Here is a 21,142-nt window from a genome sequence, read left to right on the forward strand (position 1 = left end):
CATGGTCTCAGAGCTGAAGATAATGGTGATAAATATTCCGTCTCCCAAAGAAAGGTGCCAAGAATATCCTTGTAGGACTTTCCAAGAGACAGTAGAGTTCACCTGATGACTATCAACCCCTATTCCCTACTTACCTCTGAGAATCAGAAATTTTAAAACACATAACGGAGACACCAGGGAGCTGGCCACACAGCAGGAGTGTGGTGGTGTTCTCTCCCCTCTGCTGTGACAGGGATTAGAGGACCTTGGGAGAAGGACCTAGATGTTTACTGAGTGGGGAAGCTCAGGCCCTACAGCTACTATGGGTCCATGAGAAGCTTGATGTTAGAGTTCTTGGAACAAACTGGTTTGAATGTCCTGAAGCTTGGAAGCATTCACAAATAGAGAAATCTAGAGTCTGCTGAATTTGGAAGACAGGCAGCTGGTTAGAGACCTCTCCCTTCCCCTGGCAATGGCAGGCTAAGGAGAGGATGGAGTGGGAATGGTGTGCACTCCCACCATTTGGCTCACTGGGGGATGCACTTATGTCCTGCTGCTGGTACCCACACCCAAGCATCTAGAATGAACCCACTGGAGAAAGCTGCCTGCTGGGAGTGGGGGACTTCATTAATAAGAGGCTAGGAGACTACATGGGAGCAGGACCTGAGGCTGGGGAGGTAGGGAGAGCTTGTTGCAAGAGGTTAACCAGAAATTACATGCTTTTGTCAAAGAACTCAAAGTGCACCTCCATAAGAAATATCCCTGCCTGGCCCACCAAGGAGCCACAGGACAGGAAGGAAGTAAATGCAGAGTGAAAGAGAGATTGTGCCCACTGTAGGTCTCCAGTTGGGGTCAGGTCTGAGCTGTGAAAGGATGCAGCTCTCAAACACACATGAGAATCAAGTTTTCAACCAGCTTGGATTTCTAGGGGCTGAAGACCAGAAAGCTGTGGGATCTGTGTAAGATATGATTAGGGTAGGAAAGGGAACTCTGATCAAGGATAATACAAGTTCATGACAGGGAAAAATAAGGCTGCTCATCGTTATGTCGCATATGTCGCACATGTGCTTTGGCCTGTTGTATACACAAATGGTGCATTTCCCAGCAGTCAAGGACTTTGGAGGCAGAGAGACCTGGAGTAGAAGTCCAGCTCTGACACTGAGTGGAGGGGCCTTGCACAGGCTAGGTAACCACCGAGTTTCGGTATCTCCATCTGTAGAATGTGCAGGTTGGCAGTACCTAGCTTCCTGGGCTGCCATGAGGACTGGAGAGTGTGGGTGCATGTACATATTCACTGTCTGTTTTCACAGGTCCAATCATCTCACAAAACCTGAATTTCCTCTTCTCCGTATCAAATCGGCAAGGCCCACCTTCAGCCTCTGGAGAAGGCACTTCGGTCTCTGTGGTTCCACCACCACCATCACCACCATCACCACCACCACCATCATTATATTAATCATTATAGTAATCATTATCATTACTATTATTACAGTTTTTATTCAGCTTTTGACTTTTGAAAGGTCTGGTGTGTCCGTTCTCTCCCCCACTCTCAGGGCTCCTGCTAACCTGGGAGGGCAGTGATCATCTGCATTTTACAGATCACAGAACATCTGAGAGCCAGAGGCACCTTCAAGACTGGTTTGATGCAAATGCTTTACTTTCCACACAGGATACTAAGATCCAGGGTGGGCTTTGGCTTTGCACACAGCCACACAGCTGAACAGTCCAATTAACTGCACGGTGTGAATCTTCTGTTCTCAAAGGCACGTGAATTCAGGCCTTTATAGCTTACAGGGCTTCTCTGAACCTGAACCTCCACTTGTGGGGTTGTTTTCCTGGTTATCATCTCTTGAGCTGCCAGTGGGCAAAAACAGCCAGGATGGAATCAGAGCACGAGGTGTTCACTGGAGCAGAGAGACTGCATAAGTAGAGAATTGTTTTGAAAATAAATAATAAGTATTTATTATTAATAAATAATTGGTACATAGATTGTAAAAGGAGCCAGAGAGAGACTTTCCTCATTTAACTGATGCTTGCAGACATCTTGGGATGTTATAAAATGTTCACAGGGGTTTGGGGTCAGTTCTGAGTATTTCCTTACTTTACTGAAAAAAATGTTAAAAATTAAGAATAAAAAAGAAATCAAGTTTCAGTATTTAAGCTGTCACCCATACAAGCTCCAATTCCAGCTTTCCCTGGAATCCTTTTTTAAAAATAATAATGAAACAGAAACTCTATTTGTCATCAACTGAAGATTAGCAGACAAGTTCAAGGCTATACATGGGGATGAAAAATAAACAGAAGCAAAATAATTTCATATTTAGATTGTTATTATTAGAAAGTAGAGTAAGACTTTGGAGTCCCTATAAAATATTCAAGTGGCGTCCTTTTAATAGACCGTTAAGTAGAGACACTTTATCCCTGGCCAGGACCCAATCTAAAGAGCTTCAAGGAAAAACCAAACCAAACCCAAATTTAAGTTCCAGAGTTTGGCTAACTTGAGATCCTGAATTTAACGATGCTGGATCTTGTCATTTAACTCTTCCTACAGGATACAGATTTCTCATTATCTGTGTGATAAAATGGTGAAGGTAGGATGCTGGAGAATAGCTATTCTATCCAAAAGAGGGGGAGAAAAAGGACGCAAGAGAAGAGTGACCTGATTCTCTTAGGTTAGCAAGCTGCCTTTGACACAAGTCTTCAACACATGTCAGATCAGCCTCTGACACATGGATTCCTTCATGGGAATAATGCTTTGGAGGTATGTGGTGGTTGCCCACTTTAAACAGAAGAGATAGTTCCAGTTTGCTAGGGTTCCTATCCCTACACAATCTAAATGTCAATTGCTACCCGTTGTCACTTTTGAGCTGACCTGGGAACTCCGGTTCTTAGCTTGGACTTTTCTGTAGGCACTTCAGTTTGCAATCCATAGATTTAAAAAAAAAAACCCAGACTCTCTTTGTGTTATTATTATTTTTTAAATAAGAGTTGGCCTAGAGTTTTAATGTCTTTAAGATATAAAGGACTTGGGTATTTGAAAACCTTTCCTTGCCAAGAAAGGCCACATTGTATTTAGTAGTGATAGGAACATCAATCTAACGAGTTGATACTGTTGAATGGTGATTTACTTTCATCACCTGGGCTGTTCAGTGTGGTCAGGTTTCAAACCAGACCTCTATGAGTTAACAAATATTGACTGTCCACAGTCCAGTTTTAAAAAAAAATTAAACCAAGTCACCAAGTTCTTTTTTAGCATGTCATGGCAAATACCAAGGGTGCAGGGTCAACCTAAGAAGGGGTAGAAAGAGGCTAAAGCACAATACGAAGCTGCAAATGTGTTGGGGTAATAAGCACGTCTCACGAATTAGTTTTTTAAAAAAGCACTGACTTCTGAAATTCTATGCTGCCATTAGCCAAAAAAGCAATATGAAGTCACAAGATAAATACTGGTGGGAGTGGTGGTGGTGGTGGTGGTGGGGGAGTAAGAATGTTCATACAGGTACAATGTACTTGCCACTCTATGGCCAAAGGGGTCTCAGTGCTATAAGTAATTCATATCTCAAATCACTAAAAATGAACTATTTTAAAAGGTTATGTGCCACCATGTAACCTTGAACCAGATTTTTCCATAACATCTCATGTCCCTTTGCTGTCTTGATGGCCATGATGGAAACATCACAAGCCAGAGCAGCCCCGGACCTGCTATTTTAAGTGAAGGTTCTTGTTGTCTTTGGAAAACAATACTGCACAACAAACAAGTTTTCGTGGGCCATAATAGCAACAGATTATCAGCCTTCATTAGGAAAGCTGAGGGCAGGTCTGGCAGCAAGCCTTTTTCCAAGTCCTCCAAATCCTATCTTTCCTTCTTTTAAACTGTGTATCATATATACTTAAAGAATTTCAGTTACTTTGTTCATAATTTTTACAAATATAGACCATTTACACATTTGAAACTCCCAATTCTAATCCCTAAACCAGTATTCACAGAATTCTGTTAGGAGTTATTATGAATTCTCAAGGTCAAGAAGCCCTCTCCTAAAACTAGGATTTGTGTATGTTTTCCCCATATTCAGGACCAGGATCTGAATGGGAAATTAAAAGAACCAGCTTGCTTGCTTTTCCTCTCCATTAATTATGAATTTACTAAGCAGGAACCTCAAAGCTAATGCTGCTAGCACGATAAACATCAAAGAAATAGAACACAGTCTGTCATGGACTTGGAATCAACCCAGATCTGCACCCCAAAAGCATTGGAATGGAGAGTCTGAGAATCTCTGCTAATTCCCTTCAATGATGGCTTTGAATGACCCATAAACATGCCACGGCACTCAGTACTGGATTCAATATTGGTTCCAAAGGACCTTATTTCTCACTTAGTCTCCCACGGCCTGCTTGCAACACGGTGAAGGATGTGGGGGTCTTATATACAGGGAGGATGCCAGACACTTGACACTATGCATTTATGGAATAGAGCACATCCTTTGGGAAGGTTACTGAAAACAGGTTAGAAGTTGGGAACTTTAACATCTGCTTACAGACAGTGTCCACTGCTTTACACAAGAATCTCCTAAACAACTTATCTTCCATTCTCTGAGCTACAAATAAAAATTATACCATGCTGGGGTGCCTGGGTGGCTCAGGTGGTTCAATGTCTGACTCTTGATTTCAGCTCAGGTCATGATCACAGGGTCATGGGATCGAGCCCCACATGGGGCTCTGCTCTCAGCATGGAGTCCGTTTGTCCTTTCTCCTCTGCTCTTCCCTCTCCTACTCTCTCTCAAATAAATAATACATTAAAGAAATTTGAAAAATTATAACATGCTTGTATTTCCTAGAAATGTGATGAGATTCTTTGATGGGAAATAAACTATTAGCATAGAACATTAATACTATTTTGTCATCTGCTCTAATTTGTAGGTTTATGGTCCTATCAAAGAGAACTCTGTGTGTGTGTGTGTGTGTGTGTGTGTGCATGCATGTTCACATGCATGTTTTCAGAACCAGAACTAAAAAAATGGAGGGGTAGCTATATTCATGGAATAAACCACCATCCTAATAAGGACAATCACAACCTCCAAATTTCCAACTAACAATTTCAAAAGCCCAGCTGGTGGAGGGCAGGCCCAAAGGTTCACTGTTTTTTGGGCCTTTCCTCTGCACTGTCAGTCTGAATTTGTTTCACATGGTTGCTCAGCATAATTTCTGATGATGCACACATCACAGGGATTCACTGGAGATCATAAGTTGGATTCTCTTTTGACTGAAAACGCCACCAGGACAGTAAGAGGAAGTTGGGGAGTCATGGGAACAAAGCCAAACACCACCCAATCATGGATGCTCTTGGAAAAGGCTATGGTCACATGGTAGCCTCAAGGATACTGACTTCCAACCTGCAGAGGTGGAGTTCAGGCCACAGTCTCACTGGACTGGGCACCCTTGCCATGATAAATGACTACTCACCCAGCACATGATTCCACCAGCACTTCTCTGTGGCTTGGAGCAGTTCTTTCTGCTTACAATGTGTAATCCAGACATGTCTCATAAACATTGTTTGATCCCTGAGCCATCCCTCAAAAGGGATGTTATGTTAGACATATTTGTATAGGAAGACAGAACTAAGATGTTTGAAGTTCAAAGCCTGAGTCCTCAGCACTACTGATACTCTGCTGGACAAGGTGTAGAAAACTGGGGGTCAGACTTCTACCAGCCGGACGAAATAGTTCTCTGCTCAAGTTATGGCTAGCAATGGAGGAGGAAAACAAGTAGAAAAAGGAATGAAGAAAGAGTAAGAGAGGGAGCAGACAAGGTACCCCAGATGAAGGCTGCTACCTGTGGCCATTCTGTGGTGCTCATGCCACAGCCTGCCACATATGAACATTAGTGGGACACCAGCCTGACAGTTTTGGGGGAGATTCAGAAAATTGGTAGCCACTGCCTTTGAGATTTGGGATAGTCTTTAGCAAACCCTACTTAACATTGTACCAAGACCCAAATGAATTAAAGACCGGGGCTCAAACCAATACTCATCCATGTATGTTCACAGCAGGACTATTCATAATGGCCAAAAGGTTAATGAACCTTTAGGACATATCCTAAAGGTTGGATAAACAAATGGATGAATGGATAAACAAATCATGTTCTACCCACGTAATGGAATATTATTCAGCCATAAAAAGGAATGGAGTACTGGTAAATGCTGTGCGAACCTTGAAAACATTTTTTTAAATAAAGATTTTGTTTATTTATGAGAGAACGAGAGAGAGAGAGAGAGGCAGAGACACAGGCAGAAGGAGAAGCAGGCTCCATGCAGGGAGCCCGATGTGGGACTTGATCCCGGGTCTCCAGGATCAGGCCCTGGGCTGAAGGCAGCACTAAACCACTGAGCCACCCAAGCTGCCCTGAACCTTGAAAACATTATGCTAAGTGGGAGAAGACAGAAATGAAAGGTCACTTATATATTCCATTTATATGAAATATTTAGAATCTGGAAATACACAGACACAGACAGCAGAATGGTAGTTGCCAGGGGCTTGGGAGGACTGAGTAGGGAATAACTGCTTTATCGGTATGAACAAAATGGTTCACTTTGTTATGTGAACTGCACTTCATTGAAAAATGTACCAAGAAGGGTTTTTCTTATACTGGTTTCCCTAATTTCCTTGTAAACTTTAACCTGGTGAGGAGTTCTCTGATAAATCTTTAACTGGCTATGGTCACTCAGTATACCCGAGCTCTTGCCAAAGGGGAAATCACACTTGAGCTTGACATCAGTTTCTTAGGTTCTATACTCATCAGCAAACAACTCATTTACTCCCTTCCAGAGACAGGAAGAAGGAAAGAAGGGGTAGAGTGTCCATTTCAGGACTTCCATCATGTGACCAGTCACTTAATCTGTACACATTGAAGGTCATAGCAAGGGCAAAGTACACCAAGACTTCAGTCTGGAATAAGTCTTTCATTTTATTTTGTAAAATAAGTATCATTTTATTTTTAATCTACTTTTGTTTTAAATAGGTAACACATATACACATGGTTAAGAAATTTTTTCATATAGTGAAAATAATTTCCTTCCTTCCCTCCCTGCTGGAGACAAGTACTACAAGTAATAGCAATTTCTCAACTATCCTTCTGGGACAATCCAAAGGGACATACAACTCCTGATATACACGGTTAGATTTTTACTCCAACTGAAAAATTAAAATTAAACTGAAGAATGCTGGTCCAATCATTAAAATCCTAGTTTTACTGGTACATTGTTACAAGGTGTGGGTCTTATTATGTAAGAGGCATATCTAGTGAAACAAAGCAAATAACAAAATGTCATTAACTTTCCATTCCCTCAGGCACTTTCTGTATTCACTTTTATTTTTTTTCCCCCATAAATCATACCCATTCCCTATTAAAACAAACTTTTCTTCCTTTCTTACAACTGAGACAATTGAGTCTCTGGTAAAGTGAAAAGATGTGTCACTCTGCGTCAACAGGAGTCAGAACTCAACATTCTGGACCTGGGAGATGAAAATGAGTCCTTCAAAGGCCCTCCAGGGATGGCATCCATTCACTGGCTAAATGGACATTTATATATTTGCTATGTGCATGGTTCCAAAAAAATATATACCGTCCTTGTTACTAAGTAACTCATAGTCTGGTAGGAGAGAAAAACATAGAAAGAACTAGCAGGAGTATATGGTAATAACTGCCTTAATAGAAATGCGAAGCACAGCTTTGGTCAAGATACATGTGTACTGACCCTGTTGCCAAGGGGCCCAAGCAGATTCAAGGCTTACAATCTTTTGTGTGACACTCAAAACAAGGAATGATTTTTGAAAAGAAGATATGTGAACAAAATGCTATGCAAAGAATTTATATAAAGTTGTACATATCGATAGCACTTAGCAAAATCCAGAAGAATGTTCACCAAAATGTTCATAGAGATGCTGTCTTGAGATTTCACGTTATTTTTATCTCCTCCTTTTAACTTTTCTGTATTTGTATTCTAATGTTGGCATTATTTTACCAACACCTGAACCCATTAAATCCACCTGAGCCCATTGAATGCCTAAACCCATTAAAAAGAGAAGAGTGTTATTTGCCTGTTTTGAGAAAGAAACGGCTTTGATTCAATTTCCAAATGCTGATGTTGGGCTTTATGTACTACACCTTGTGAAAGAGAAAAAAAATAGTCCTTGTATTAATGAGGTCATTATCTTGGTGGTAGAGGTGGGCATATATATGCACAACTAAAATGCAATAGGTTACGTACCAATGTTGGTTTCTCAGTTGTGACAACTGTCTCACAGTAATATATTAGCTATATAATAAAGAATTTGACTGGCTAGAACATCGTTGGTACTCAAATGTTTGTTGAATGAATGACGGACAACCTATAATCTTTCTTTGACAATCACACTCTTCATCTTTTCTCTCTTCTACCTCTACCCACAATCAATGATCTCCCCAACCCTGATCGCTGACCCTAAATCATTGATTTTGCATGCTACTACCACCATTATCATCTTAACCTTTCTAGAACATCGCTTTCATCTGGTCATCCTCCAGGTTAAAAGCTTCCCTCAGGAACTCCACATTGCCAAACTCTTCAAGGCCTCCCAGGACAAGTCTCAGGACACAGAACAAGGTCTTTGGTCTATTGCATTTCTCTTTGCATTACTTTCAAAAGAAACCTCTCCACATTTAGATTGTCTTTTCTTGCAGTATCTCACTCAACTCTCATAAAAACCCTTGGAAGTAGTTACTTTCCAATTTTTAGATGAGACCACTAAGATTCTAAAGCATCAAATAACTTGTTCAAGGCTCCTTGGCTCAGAAGGGGGAGGATTAGGAGTCCAACTCAGGCTTTCTGAAATGTAGAGGCCATATTCTTAACTATTATGCTATGTATGCTGCCTTCTTTTGTTCCTTTCTGATTCTAAATATCTCTAAGCTCAAGCTCTAGTCTTGTAACCTCCATAAAGAATAATGGTTAATACACACATGAGCTTATTAGATGTCGTGAATCTTTCAAACACTTTACTTATACAAGTCCTCACAACAAATCACTGAAAAATGAACTTTTATTGTTTCCCATTTTGTAGGCAAAGAAATGGAGGCAGAGATTGGGTTCTCAAGACCATACAGCCTGTGCATGGTACAACTGGGATTAGAACTAACCATAACCTGTCTGGAACCCATACTTTCACTCTTACAGGAAGAAAGTGTCTAAACAAGGAGAAGCAGATCTGATTTTGGAGACCCTGCCATAAAATACATCACCATGAGTCAGACTTCAACAATGCAGGGGCTCTAACATGTGGATGTGCTCCTGCCTTCATTGGATTCTATATGGTGGAAAATATCAAACGAGGGGGATCCCTGGGGGGCTCAGTGGTTCAGCGCCTGCCTTTGGCCCAGGGTGTGATCCTGGAGTTCCAGGATCGAGTCCTGCATTGGACTCCCGGCATGCAGCCTGCTTCTCCCTCTGCCTGTGTCTCTGCCTCTCTCTCTCTCTCTCTCTCTCTCTCTCATAGGTGGATAAATAAAATCTTAAAAAATATCAAACGAGCAGATAAAGACAGCTATCATGAAGAGCAGAGTGAAAAAAGAAGAGTCACAAAAGTAGTGATGGTCTGACACAAATTCTCAAAAATTAATGCCCGTAAATTAGTGCCATATATGTACTAATTTAATCCTACAAGGTAATTATTACCATCCCATTTTACAGATAAGGCAATGGAAGCTGGAAAGGTAAAAAGAATGCTAGCAAGTGGCAGAGCTAGAACCTGACCCAGGCAGTCAGACACCAGTGTCAGATCATCACCACCCCACCTATTGCTAGGTGTCTCAATAGAGGAGTCCCACTCAAACCACAGATGATTTTTGGCAGGATTATCTTTATAAAGATAAAATAAAAATTATCTTGCAACTATTAAAAGAAACATAAAATAATGGAAAAGTTCTTCCTCCTCTTTGAAAACATACACATGATTCTTTATCCAAAGTGATTTAAATTCAGGCCAAGTAGAGCATTTGCCCTGATACCTGTAGGAGTTCCAAATGCAGTTGGAATAATGACAATGCTGCACAGTGGGGGGAGGAGGGAGGAAGATGGGTTTGGATGTATTTGTGTGTGGGTGGTCATCGTGTCAATCCACCAAACCCACACGCAATCAGACACTAGTCAGACACCCTTTGAAATGGAAAGGGTAATTGTAGACAGCAGCCCACTCCTGCTCAGGTGCCTGAAATAGATGGGAGCTGTGCAGGAAATGACAATCCAAACCCAATTCTCTACACTCTAGTTGCTGTGCACATATTTCCCTCACATGGCTCCTTAACCCATGGGAATCCAGTTCCTCAACTGCTGGCAGATATATGAAGACTGGGGAAGAAGTGAGCATTTGAGGAGTGCCTGTAACCTTTTGGTTGGTTTTAATGTCTTCTGGATGTCAGTTTTTATTTTTAAAGTGTGGATCAGCTGGACCTACACAAAGGATTTTTTTTTTTTTTTAACAGTAAAGGCAGTTTAATTAATGTTCATCACAACCCTTTGAGGTAATTTTTACTATTATTTTCACATTATAGAAGGTTTATTGCTTGTTGAATTCAAATTGCATCAGACCAGATGCAGCAAGAATTTTAACTAATTTAGGGGCAATCATCTTTAATTGAAGTAGTTTCTAGGAATAACTTCCTCATGGTTTCCATTCATCAAACCTGGCGACCAAAGGAAGGCAGCTGTGGCGTGTAGAAAGGGCATAGCCCTTGGGGACAGGATACTTGGGGATATGTGCAGAGAAGTCAGGCATCGCTTGAGGCTCAGCAGTGATGCCTACGTTGTGCAAGAGACATCAGGGACACCAGCATGGCATCCGAAGCCAGACAGTCTGCGCCTATAACTCAGCTCCACTGCTTACCATCTGTGTCATCTTGGACAAAGTAACCTCTAAGGCCCTTTGTTTCTTCTTCTGTGAAAAGGGGATAGTTTTAGTAACAACCTAGTGGGTGGTTGCATGATTTAAATGAGTTAAAATTCATGGACCAGCACCTGATCCACAGTGAGTACTATATGAGTGTCTGATGAAGAAGACAAATTAAATCTAAAGATTAAGAAATGATTACAAGGTGGAAGGAAGCACCATGAGGTCACAGGCACGCCACTGGGAGTCCTCTCTAAACCAGATCAGTATAGATGAGGCAGCTCTGGGCTGGCTCTGGATGCAGAAACTGGATCTCTATCCAGGAAGCTCAAGCAGACACTGTTTTGTATGAATTCTCATTGCGTCATTGACTTAGCTTCTGCTGACCACCTTCACTTCTCATCCTCTCACACTTTGACCTCCTATTCAGTGATGATGGGAAACCAGCCACTGGACGTGAAATAAAATCACAGTTCAGAAGAGCAAATTCATTTCTGAAAGAACATTCCAAAGTAGAAAGAGGACCTTGACTCTGATATATGTCATTGACTCCATGATATATTTCACTGTTTGCTTTTAGGGTGATCTGCCAAGTTTAAGAAATTTTTAAAATAAGAATTAAAGTCACATCAGGATAGTTTTCATGTATAGGGTAATTCTTACACAATTACAAATAACAACCAAGTGTCTTCTAATTATGCTCTAGTGAATTTCAGCAACTTGCTGAGAATTCCCTTGTGCTAGTATTTGTGTGCCTGCCCAGCTTGGGTATTTTGCATGTGTGTATCCTCATATAAGAGCTCTTTTTTAACACCCACATGCCCCATAAATGTTATTTGAGTACTGATCTAAATAGACAAGTACTTGTTGAAAATAAAACTGCTCTGACCAAAGCAGTTGCAGAGAAAATAGATTTCACCCATTGAAAGCAAAGGAGAAAATATGATCTGGTCTAACAATGTGCTCATATGCAATTGTTATTATATCTAGCATTAAAGATATAATGAATTTGGGTAGGATACACATTTTTACATTTAAAATTTTTATTTTTATTTATCATTATTATTTATTTTTATTTCTTCCTTCTGTGCATGTGTCATATAAAATGGAAAATATAGATATTAAATATGTTTAATAAAAATTGGAATAACCATTTTGGCAACATTGTGAGGAGAAAACCCATTCCCAAATTGCATGGGCAGAGAGGACAGGAAGCCTTTAAAAATATCTACTTCTGTTTCTTAAAACAAACAAGGGAGAGTATGAGGTGAAACAAAAGAGAGCCTCAACACAGGACTCAAAAGACCCACCTCTAATCCTGCCTTATTATGGGACAGCTTGTGTGGCCTTAAATATGCCTGTGGGCCCTAATTTCCTCACCTATCAAGAAAGTTATGGGCTGGCTCGGTTGGCAGGGCATGGGACTCTTGATCTCAGGGTCATGAGTTCAACCCCCACACTGGATGTAGAGTTTACTTAAAAAAAAAAAAAGACAGTTGGACTAAAGGACTCTACAGAATTTGAGGATAGTCATTTCTATCATAGGCCCCTGGACATGATCCCCTATTAGCAGCTGTCATTCTTTCTTGTGATTCATAAAATCTCCTTTTTCTTAACTAGATTGAAAAGCTCCTCCAAAGTTCTTGATAATGTACTTTCCAAGTAGACCCTCCCAAACAGTGGGGTGACTATTCCCACTCCAGCTCACCGCCCCAGTGACCTGCTTGGGGCAGGGTAGGTAAGAAGTGTGAAGCATTTGAAACCCTCCTAAGAGTCCAGGGCTGAGCCTTGCTTTGCAGCTCTTGTCCTGTCCAGGCTGCTATTATTTATCAGCAGGGCATATAAGTTCATATGCTAAGGATCTGGTCGTGTTGAATAAGATGCACTAATACATTTATTTTCTTCTTTCCTCCCAACCGTCAAATCCAATTTCTATGCAAATACTTTGGTCAGAACATTATTCTTGAAAACGGTATAAGGACTCTTCTTCTTTAACAAAAAGATTTGGAATCACTGCTATGGAGTGCACAGAAGCACTCCTCCAACTCCAACTCCAGAGCAGAAGTGGCTTATTTCATTCTTGTATATGGAGACTGGAGGGGCCCAATAGAGTTTGTTCCAGATCTCCCAAAGATTGGCAAAATCCACAGAAAGCAAGGCAAACCTCTGGTCTACTTCCTCATGCCCCACGAAGGAAGCGGAAGGAAAGTTTCATTGTTTGGTGCCAGAAACCAGGATACATCTCACTTAAAAGTTAACTGACTTATCCAACGTTATTTACTAGAAGAAGCAGTGCTGGCACTACGAGGGAAAGAAGTTAGCTGGGGGCAAGTTTCCGGGCAAGTTAGTTTTCTCCAGATTCCCACATGGAAGCCAAGACCTCATCATAAAGAATTGCAAATCCCATGACAGACATATCTAGAACTTATTCCCACATTTTATTAGAGTCTCCTTGGGCGTCACCTTTTGAGAGGTCTCCTCTGATGCCTCATATAGATGCAGCTCCTTTACCCTGCATTTTATTCCTGCTTTAATTTAGATACTAGATATTTTTGTGTATGCATTTATCACCTGCCTGTGTCTGCTAGAAAGTAAGCTTCCTGGGATGCCTGGGTGGCTCAAAGGTTGAGCACCTGCCTTCGGCCCAGGGCATGATCCTGGGGTCTCAGGATTGAGTCCCACATCGGGCTCCCTGCATAAGCCTGCTTCTCTCTCTGCCTATGTCTCTGCCTCGCTCTTTGTGTGTCTCTCATGAATAAATAAATAAAATCTTTTTTTTTTTTTTTTTTTTTTAAAAAAAAGAGGAAGCTTCCCAAGGATGCTGAGTTTTTGTTTGCACCTGTATCCCCAGTGGGAACCACATCACACATTGTAGCTGCTAGGCAAATCATCTGTTCAATAAAGATGTGTCGGAAACCCTCCAAGTGCATAAATACTTAAGGATAACAGATATAAAGAATTAAGGGTAAGTATAAGTCATCACAGCTGTCCTAGGCCCAGTGGGCACAGCTTTTTTGATACCCAGAGCTTATCCATCACTTCACTGCCAAATGTCTGCACATCTCAACCTCCATGACTAGGGAACAAGCATTTCTCATAGAAAGTTTTATCATTCCTTTTCCTTCATTTACTCTCAGAATGTACAGTTTGAGGTCCAATTCTACTTATGTCTTTTTGAAATAAGGGAGATGCTTCTCACTGCTTCTCACTTCTCACGGGGTTTTAGTGAAGGCTTGACATTTTACAACTGCAAATGCCTCGGACACGACTATGTGCAGCTCCAGCTAGTGGCTTCACAGAAAGGCAGGCACTCGCCTAAGCTATGTCTGAGCAATGAGGAACCCATGTCAATGGGTGACTGGGGCACTTACTGCTGGAGCAGGAGGCTTCTTTGGGGCTGGATGACATTGGCTGTGCACACAGTTGACAGAGGCAGTCTCTCCCATTGAAGGTGACTCGGTCTCCGGGTGGAAAGGGGCGCCTGGAGATAGAAAGACATTGCCCTCAAGGTTATTCCAACAATTTAATTTCTTTCCCTTACTCCTCCTGCTGGCCGCCCTCCCGTGCCAATCCATTTCTTTGAGGAGCACCACCCAGAATGTCTGAAATGCAGTCTTAACCAAGCTAGCCAGCTGGGTATACTCCAAACAAATAAACATGCCTCATTTCGAGAAAGGAGAACGCACCACTTCTCCCAGCAACCCAGACAGTAAAATGGAACGATTTACCTCTACTCATTAGTGGAGGGATGTTCCAACAAGTCACCTTGCCAGGTACACACAGGAAAAATTTTCCATTTTCTAAATGGAAAATCCTTCAAGAAGAAATATTTCAAATGCCATACATTCCTTTTCAAGCTTAGGGGCCCCTCCCCAGAGAACTGATGACAGGTCAAGCATTAACTCCTTCCCTTCCCTGGACGTTGGTGGTGTTCGTGCCTAAGTAGACTTTGTTCTGGACATCTGAATGGGTGAGCTGGATGTTTCAGGGCTAGAGACCTCACACCCGGTGAGCAGTACAAGACTGCTGTAAACACCTGTTTAAAAATGATTAGTTTCTAAAAACTTTAAAAAAATAAAAACCTATTAGCTTCTTTGCAGAGAGATAATTTCCTTTTTGCATCAGGCAGCAATAACATTTTGCAAAAACACTGCCCCTGCACGTAGGTTACGAGTCTCTTCTCCTGCCAGTTCAGCAGGCAGGTAGCTTTTCAAAAAGAAAAGTCATTAACAAAGAAGCATGTGACACTTTCCACGCCTGCTTACTTGTAATTGGCAATTTGCCCATACTCTTCATTAATGTGAGTTTTCAAATGTGTGATGCTGTCAGTTAGGAAATGTAAAACTCACAAGCAAAACATCCCCGCACATCTGAGTCAGAAGCAATTACTTAAGAACAAACTCCAGCGCCTTGATAGGAGTTTTACTTTCCCAGCTGTTAGCCCCCCTTTAAGTGGCCCGTGGGCTGCCTAACAGTTGGTCATTAACCGTAATGCACGCACAGGTAGTAAATTTGGGCTTAAAACGACTCCACAGATGTGCTTCATGCGAGTCCCCCAGGAGAGTTACAAGCCCTCACACTCCCCCGCCCCTTCATTCTGCAAGTGCTGAGCTGAATCAGGCTCTTTTCCCCTCCTGGTGCTGTGTTAACTTCCTATTGTTCGGATAAGGCCCAGAAAGGTTAAGTGACCTGCCTGGATTGACCAGCTTGGGGGAGACCAGGCCACAGGCAGGTGCCGGTGGCATCCACCAATCCAGGACTTCTCTATCTTTAACCATCCAAATTGTGCTCTGTTGGATGCCAGTGGGCCTCTTGCTTCATCCACGAAACCCAGACGAGCCCCCAGTCTGCTCTATGAGGGGGTATCAGGAGTTAGGAGACCACAGCACAACAAATACAGGCCTCTGATCGGGGTGAGGTCCGTGAGGCTCCTGGGGCCCAGCATTTAAGGAAGTCCTCTGTCTCAGGTGTGGACCTCGAAATGCATGCCCCCGAGCATGAGTTCCCCTTGCAATTGTGCAGCCTAGCCTCCTCTCTTGCCTCTGAGCAGAGCTTGTTCATTTAGACTTGAATCCCACCTGGATCCACTAGGGAATAAGCCAGAGTCTGGTTCTCAGCACGGGGCCAGCCCTTCTGAACTTGGCTTTTGTGATTTTACACATGGCCCCCTTCTGCCCACTGTGCCCTCTGCCCACGTGGGTTCACTTCCTTCTGCTACCTGTGTGAACGTGTATAAACAAGGGGACTGGATTTGGAGTTGGGAAACCAGAGTTCAAATCTTAGCCTTGCAGTGTTAGCCTGGGTTAAGTCCCTTAAACCCCAAGACTCAGAGTCACTCGTAATTAGGGATACTAATTCTTGGCTGACTTCACAGAATTGCCAAGAGGGGTAGAGGATACGAATGCAGTCTGTCACCCACACGGGAGGCCTCCACTGTAGGGGGAATATCATCAGTCAGCAGTGACAGCAACAGCACGCTGGTCGCAACAGGGAGTACCTCTTGGCTGGCTCAAATGTCCAAAGATGGGCCTATCACTAATAGATGTCTGTCCTTCACCGCCGACCTTAAAGCAAAGATCTCTTGAGGCCAGGATCAGGAGGGCTCTTAGAGTTCATCTGGGCCAGGGCTTCCAACCTGGCTGAGTGGCACCATATTTGGGAGCCCTCCAGAAACTACTAGATCAGCAGAAGAGTTGGGGGAAAATGCTAGAAACAGGGATTTGTGAAGAGACCTTTCCCAGGCGAGGAGTCCAATGCTCATCCTGGTTTGGGGAACCACTCGGATCTAGTCCATAGCTTCCTACTTACAGATGAAGCAATTGCCTTGGAGAAGTTAATTCCCATAGTCTGGGAAGCAGGACTAGAACGTGGGATTCTCAAATGCCAGCCAAGGGTTTTCAACCAGGCTGGGGGGAGCGCAGACTGAAAGGGAAGAGGTCAAGAGAAAATTTTGCTTTGGATTAAATTCAGAAAAATTTTCAGCTCAATAATCCAGAATTTTACAATTAGGATTTAAAAAGATATACTGAGAAATGGACTAATAGTTATAAAAAGTCATTACAATAATTTTACCATGAATACTCCATCTAAATCTGATATGGTTCATTTGTGAGCATTACCTTGTTAGCTAATTAGATAAAATGAAGTTTACCTTTCTAGAGTTTAGATCTCTCTGGCCTAGGAACACGAAATGCTGTATAACAAAGCAAAACACCTCCTCTGAACTTTTGTTTTGACAAAGGTGCAGCAAAATGGAGCACATAGCCATCAATAGCACACCAAAAGGAATGGGACCGCCCGATTAGGACAGATCAGTAAAGTAGCTGACCCTTGTTGGTGACTCTCCTTGCTACAGGAAGCAAAGCCATCTTAAGTTCTAGAACATGTAGCATGTGGAAGACATCAACAATGAAACCACCACCTTTCCCCACTCACATTTCACATACTTTCCTTCTTCTGACTAATCATTTTAACCAAGCTGGTTTGTGCAGTTAAGATTTAACTCTGCTAGAGGACAGAAGCCTAGAGAGCAGGGGTTGGTCGACTTTTCCTCCTGAAAGTTGAGACTGTAAAAACTTATTTAGATTCTGCAGGTCCTACGATGTCTGTCAAAACTACTTGACTTTGCCACAGTAGCTTGAAAGCAGCCATCAGCAGCCATGTGCAAACAAATGGGTGTGGCTGTGTCTCAATAAAACTTTATTTACAAAGACAGGTATTGGGGCTAATTTGGGCCATGAGGCAGAATTTGCCCAGCTCTCTGCCACAGAGTAAATAAGACTATTTTTAAACACACATGCATATGAACTTCTACTTCTAAATAAGCTTTATCTTTCCAAGCAGTTGTGCCATTTCCTCCTAGTGTTTCCATTGCTCAAAATGTTTCAAGACCTAGAGCTCCTTTCACACTTGGTTTCAAGCCACTTAAAATCATATTACTTAGCAGAGGACATCACGTGTAAATTTCCCAACTAAATTACTTTTTGACTAAGACTGTTAAAATAGGAAGATTAAAAAAAAAAAAAACTTTTTCTGAAGGGTGGCTCAGAAAAAGAATATTTCAAGACAGTACGGCTCAAGACAAAAGGTGTATATCCCAGGCTTTAAGAGCAGAAGCCAGTGCTTCTCTGTTGGGGAGAAAGCACCACTTACTTGCAGATGGTACAGGCAAAGCAGTTGGGATGATAGGTCTTGCCCAGGGCAGTCACCACCTCTCCTTCCACGAACTCCCCACAGCCATGGCAGCGTGTCCCGTACATCCTCTGGTAGTCCAGGGTGCAGAGATACTCCCCGTTCTTTATGAAGAAGCCCCCTTGTGCCAGGTCACAGCCGCACACTGTGGGAAGACAAGTCCACGTTTGGTCAACATCTGCTAGGCTGCAGGGCAGCAGCTGTCTTCCACTGCATGCTGGGAACTTACTCCATGATCTCAGTGGCTTGGGGTTAGGGGAGGGGACTGGTACAAAGAGCTATTTATTGTTGGGCTCTGAGTTCTCTCTTGCCTCCCTCCCCTTTCGTTCCCCTCCTTTTGGGAGCGATGCAATACCTCATACAAGTAAAATGCATTGGCTGGGGCTCAATGACTCTTGTGGTATGCCTAAGATTCAGAGATAATCAGTCTTTGATGGAAAGATGCCCTTGGTTCATGCTGTCTCAAATATGAACAAAGGTGTCCCTGGCAGTGCGATTTAGGAAAGGTATCCACAGCTTGCCCACACAACTGCTTGGCTTGGGCCAAGACTGCTACTGAGCTGAGTAATAAATTCCCCACTATACCGAAAGCAGTAGCTGGAATGTCCAATGTCCATTTTTTCCACACTCTGGAAATACTTTCCCATAGCTCTGAAAAATTCAGACGTTTAATTTTCTCTGTGGGCAGTAGATAGGATAAACCAATTATTTATATATTATAGGGAGAGAGAAAAATGAACAGACAAAAGAAGAAAGAAAAGGGAAGGTGTCTAAGATAAAACTGTTGGTTGGGACTTCAGTACACGCAAAAGGGAATGCCTTGCTGCGTCTGGATGTTGGCGCCTCTTTTGAAACTATGCAGCTGTGGATTATGGAGATAGTGCAAAGGTCCCGGGGTGCCAGGGGCTTGGGCGTGGCCTACATGTTCAGACAAGATCAGAGGAGGACACAGCAACTTATCCAAAAATAAAGCCTAAGGCATACCCTGGGAATAAAGTGTTTCCACCGCCAAAGGACTGGGAAGCAGCAGCCACAGATAGGCACCTCTTGATGGCCAAGCTTGGGTGATCCTATACAACTGAGGGCCCTAGGCAAAGAATCCTGGATTCTTCCCAATTCGTCCTGCAAGCAGCTGGACTAGGCACCCAGTAGGCAGGGGGAAGGTGAGCTCAACCACTAACTTGCTTTCCTAAGAATCCTACTGGAACACCTCCAGTGTTCCTCTAATTAGTTCCCGTTGACTCATCAATGCCTTTGGATGATTAGTGCTGAGCACAGTAAGGTACTGACCGAATACTCTGACAACTCTCCCACCCTCTGTTGGCAGCCTTCCCTGTCGCCAGCTATTAGAGATATTCAAGGTGACACCGAACCTACAAACAAGCCTTCCACTGTGGATTCATCAGCCTTTGTTTACATCAACACTCCACGGCTGTGACCTCCTTCTTTGCAATTTATAATCAAGTAACCCAAGATGATGGCCTGAGTCCATCACGCCTGAAAATGACCACCCTATAAATACGACTCTGATCACATTACCTGGAAAACAGCTCGTTCACCACCTGCTGCCTCCTCCAACCTGCCAGTACCCTCGCTGTGCACACACCTGTTTCTTCCTTAACAAACGGGTCCTACAGGTTGGGGTGGGGGGTGGGGTGGGGACTCAGGTATGAATTGACTGCACTCTGATGGCAAATTCCTTCAACAGCAGAAAACACAATCCCAGGTGGGGGGCGGGGGGGGTGTCGCAGAACACCTCCGAGATGCTTCTTCAATATTTTTTTCTATGTACATATCTTACTTCCCCACAAGACGACACCATAAAGCACTTTATGGTGAGAGTCCTCATCTTTATTTCTTTTGATTCCACCTTCAACCATGGTATCTAGGGTGTGACGAGGAACACAGTGCTGGAATTAAATTGGATCCAGAGTCAAAACTGGCAGGCTTCCCGGGATGTCACTCCCCAGTGACATCAGCAGTTTTGATGACTCTTTCTTTTCCAAACACGGGTATTTCTTAAAGCCATGAGAAGTGACAAAATAATGCATTTGGACTTCCGGTCCTTGTCTTTATTTCCCCCTCCAATCACCTTGGGTAAGTTTAAAAATTCACAGATCCCTTAAGAAAAATTCTGGTGGCAACAGGGTCATCTTCATGTTAATACGGATTGTTGCGACAGCTTCAGAGCTGACTGTAAATATTTTGGAGATTCCCTGTGTCTGCTGCTTCCTTCCGTGGGTCTGCGCAGCCGCTCTGCTTCACATGCAATTGTGAAACTGATATATACTCTTCAAGTCCTAGTTTATATAAACCGAATGACCTTGTGACTTCTGTTGAGAGTAGTCTAACTACAACTGAACTCTGCCCCTTTGAGATTTGATTTGGCCTAATCTTTAAATTCAAAGCACTGGCCCAAATTGGCTTATCAAATTGTACCATTGTTTTTGGTGGTTTGTATGCCAGGAAACCAGCATTTGAAGAAAGCCTCAGAGGCAGGGCTCATTAAAGTTCTTCACTTGCTGTTCCTCCTCCTTCTCTGATGACCGCTTCACAGTCTGCTTAGCCAGACCCTTAAACACAGGTAACTGCCATGAACACCACCTTCTTCCTCTAGAATAAGGCTGCCCTGGGGACAGATCTCACCGACTCCCATAGCTTCAACTGTGATCAATGTCTCTGTCTGTGACATGTTCTCCAAGCCTTAGATCCTTATGTTTTGTTGCCCAGTGGGCACAGATAGCATGCCTATCTTTAGCCTGGCATTTTATTTTACTTTTTAGAGAAATAGAGAGAATGCACACATGAGCAGGGAGGGCAGAGAGAGAGAAGGACAGAGAATCTCAAGTAGGCTCCATGCTTAGCCCAGAGCCTGACCAGGGGCTCGATTCCATGACTGCTGAGATCATGACCTGAGCCAAAACCAAGAGTTGGTCGTCTACTGACTGAGCTACCCAGGTGCCCCAAGCTTGGCATTTTAAAAACAAACCCTATCCTCTTGCTTCTAAGGCATCTCTCTATAACCTTGTTGTTCTTCTACTCCCTCTTTCAGTAAC

At 42.8% G+C, this 21,142-nt stretch overlaps 1 protein-coding gene across 14 annotated transcripts in view; it reads right to left on the minus strand.

The window, feature by feature from the left end:
- ABLIM1 (actin binding LIM protein 1) overlaps positions 1-21,142 on the minus strand; it is a 285,038-nt gene that overhangs the window by 98,853 nt on the left and 165,043 nt on the right. For all 14 annotated transcript variants that reach the window (XM_049103113.1, XM_049103122.1, XM_049103120.1 and 11 more), the window contains exons 3-4: positions 18,048-18,231; positions 14,267-14,376 (exon numbers count right to left, since the gene is read on the minus strand). In XM_049103113.1, coding sequence (XP_048959070.1) covers positions 14,267-14,376; positions 18,048-18,231 — 294 coding nt within the window. The remainder of the gene's footprint in view (positions 1-14,266; positions 14,377-18,047; positions 18,232-21,142) is intronic.

The sequence above is a fragment of the Canis lupus genome, chromosome 28, assembly GCF_003254725.2.
Source record: "Canis lupus dingo isolate Sandy chromosome 28, ASM325472v2, whole genome shotgun sequence".
NCBI lineage: Eukaryota > Metazoa > Chordata > Mammalia > Carnivora > Canidae > Canis > Canis lupus.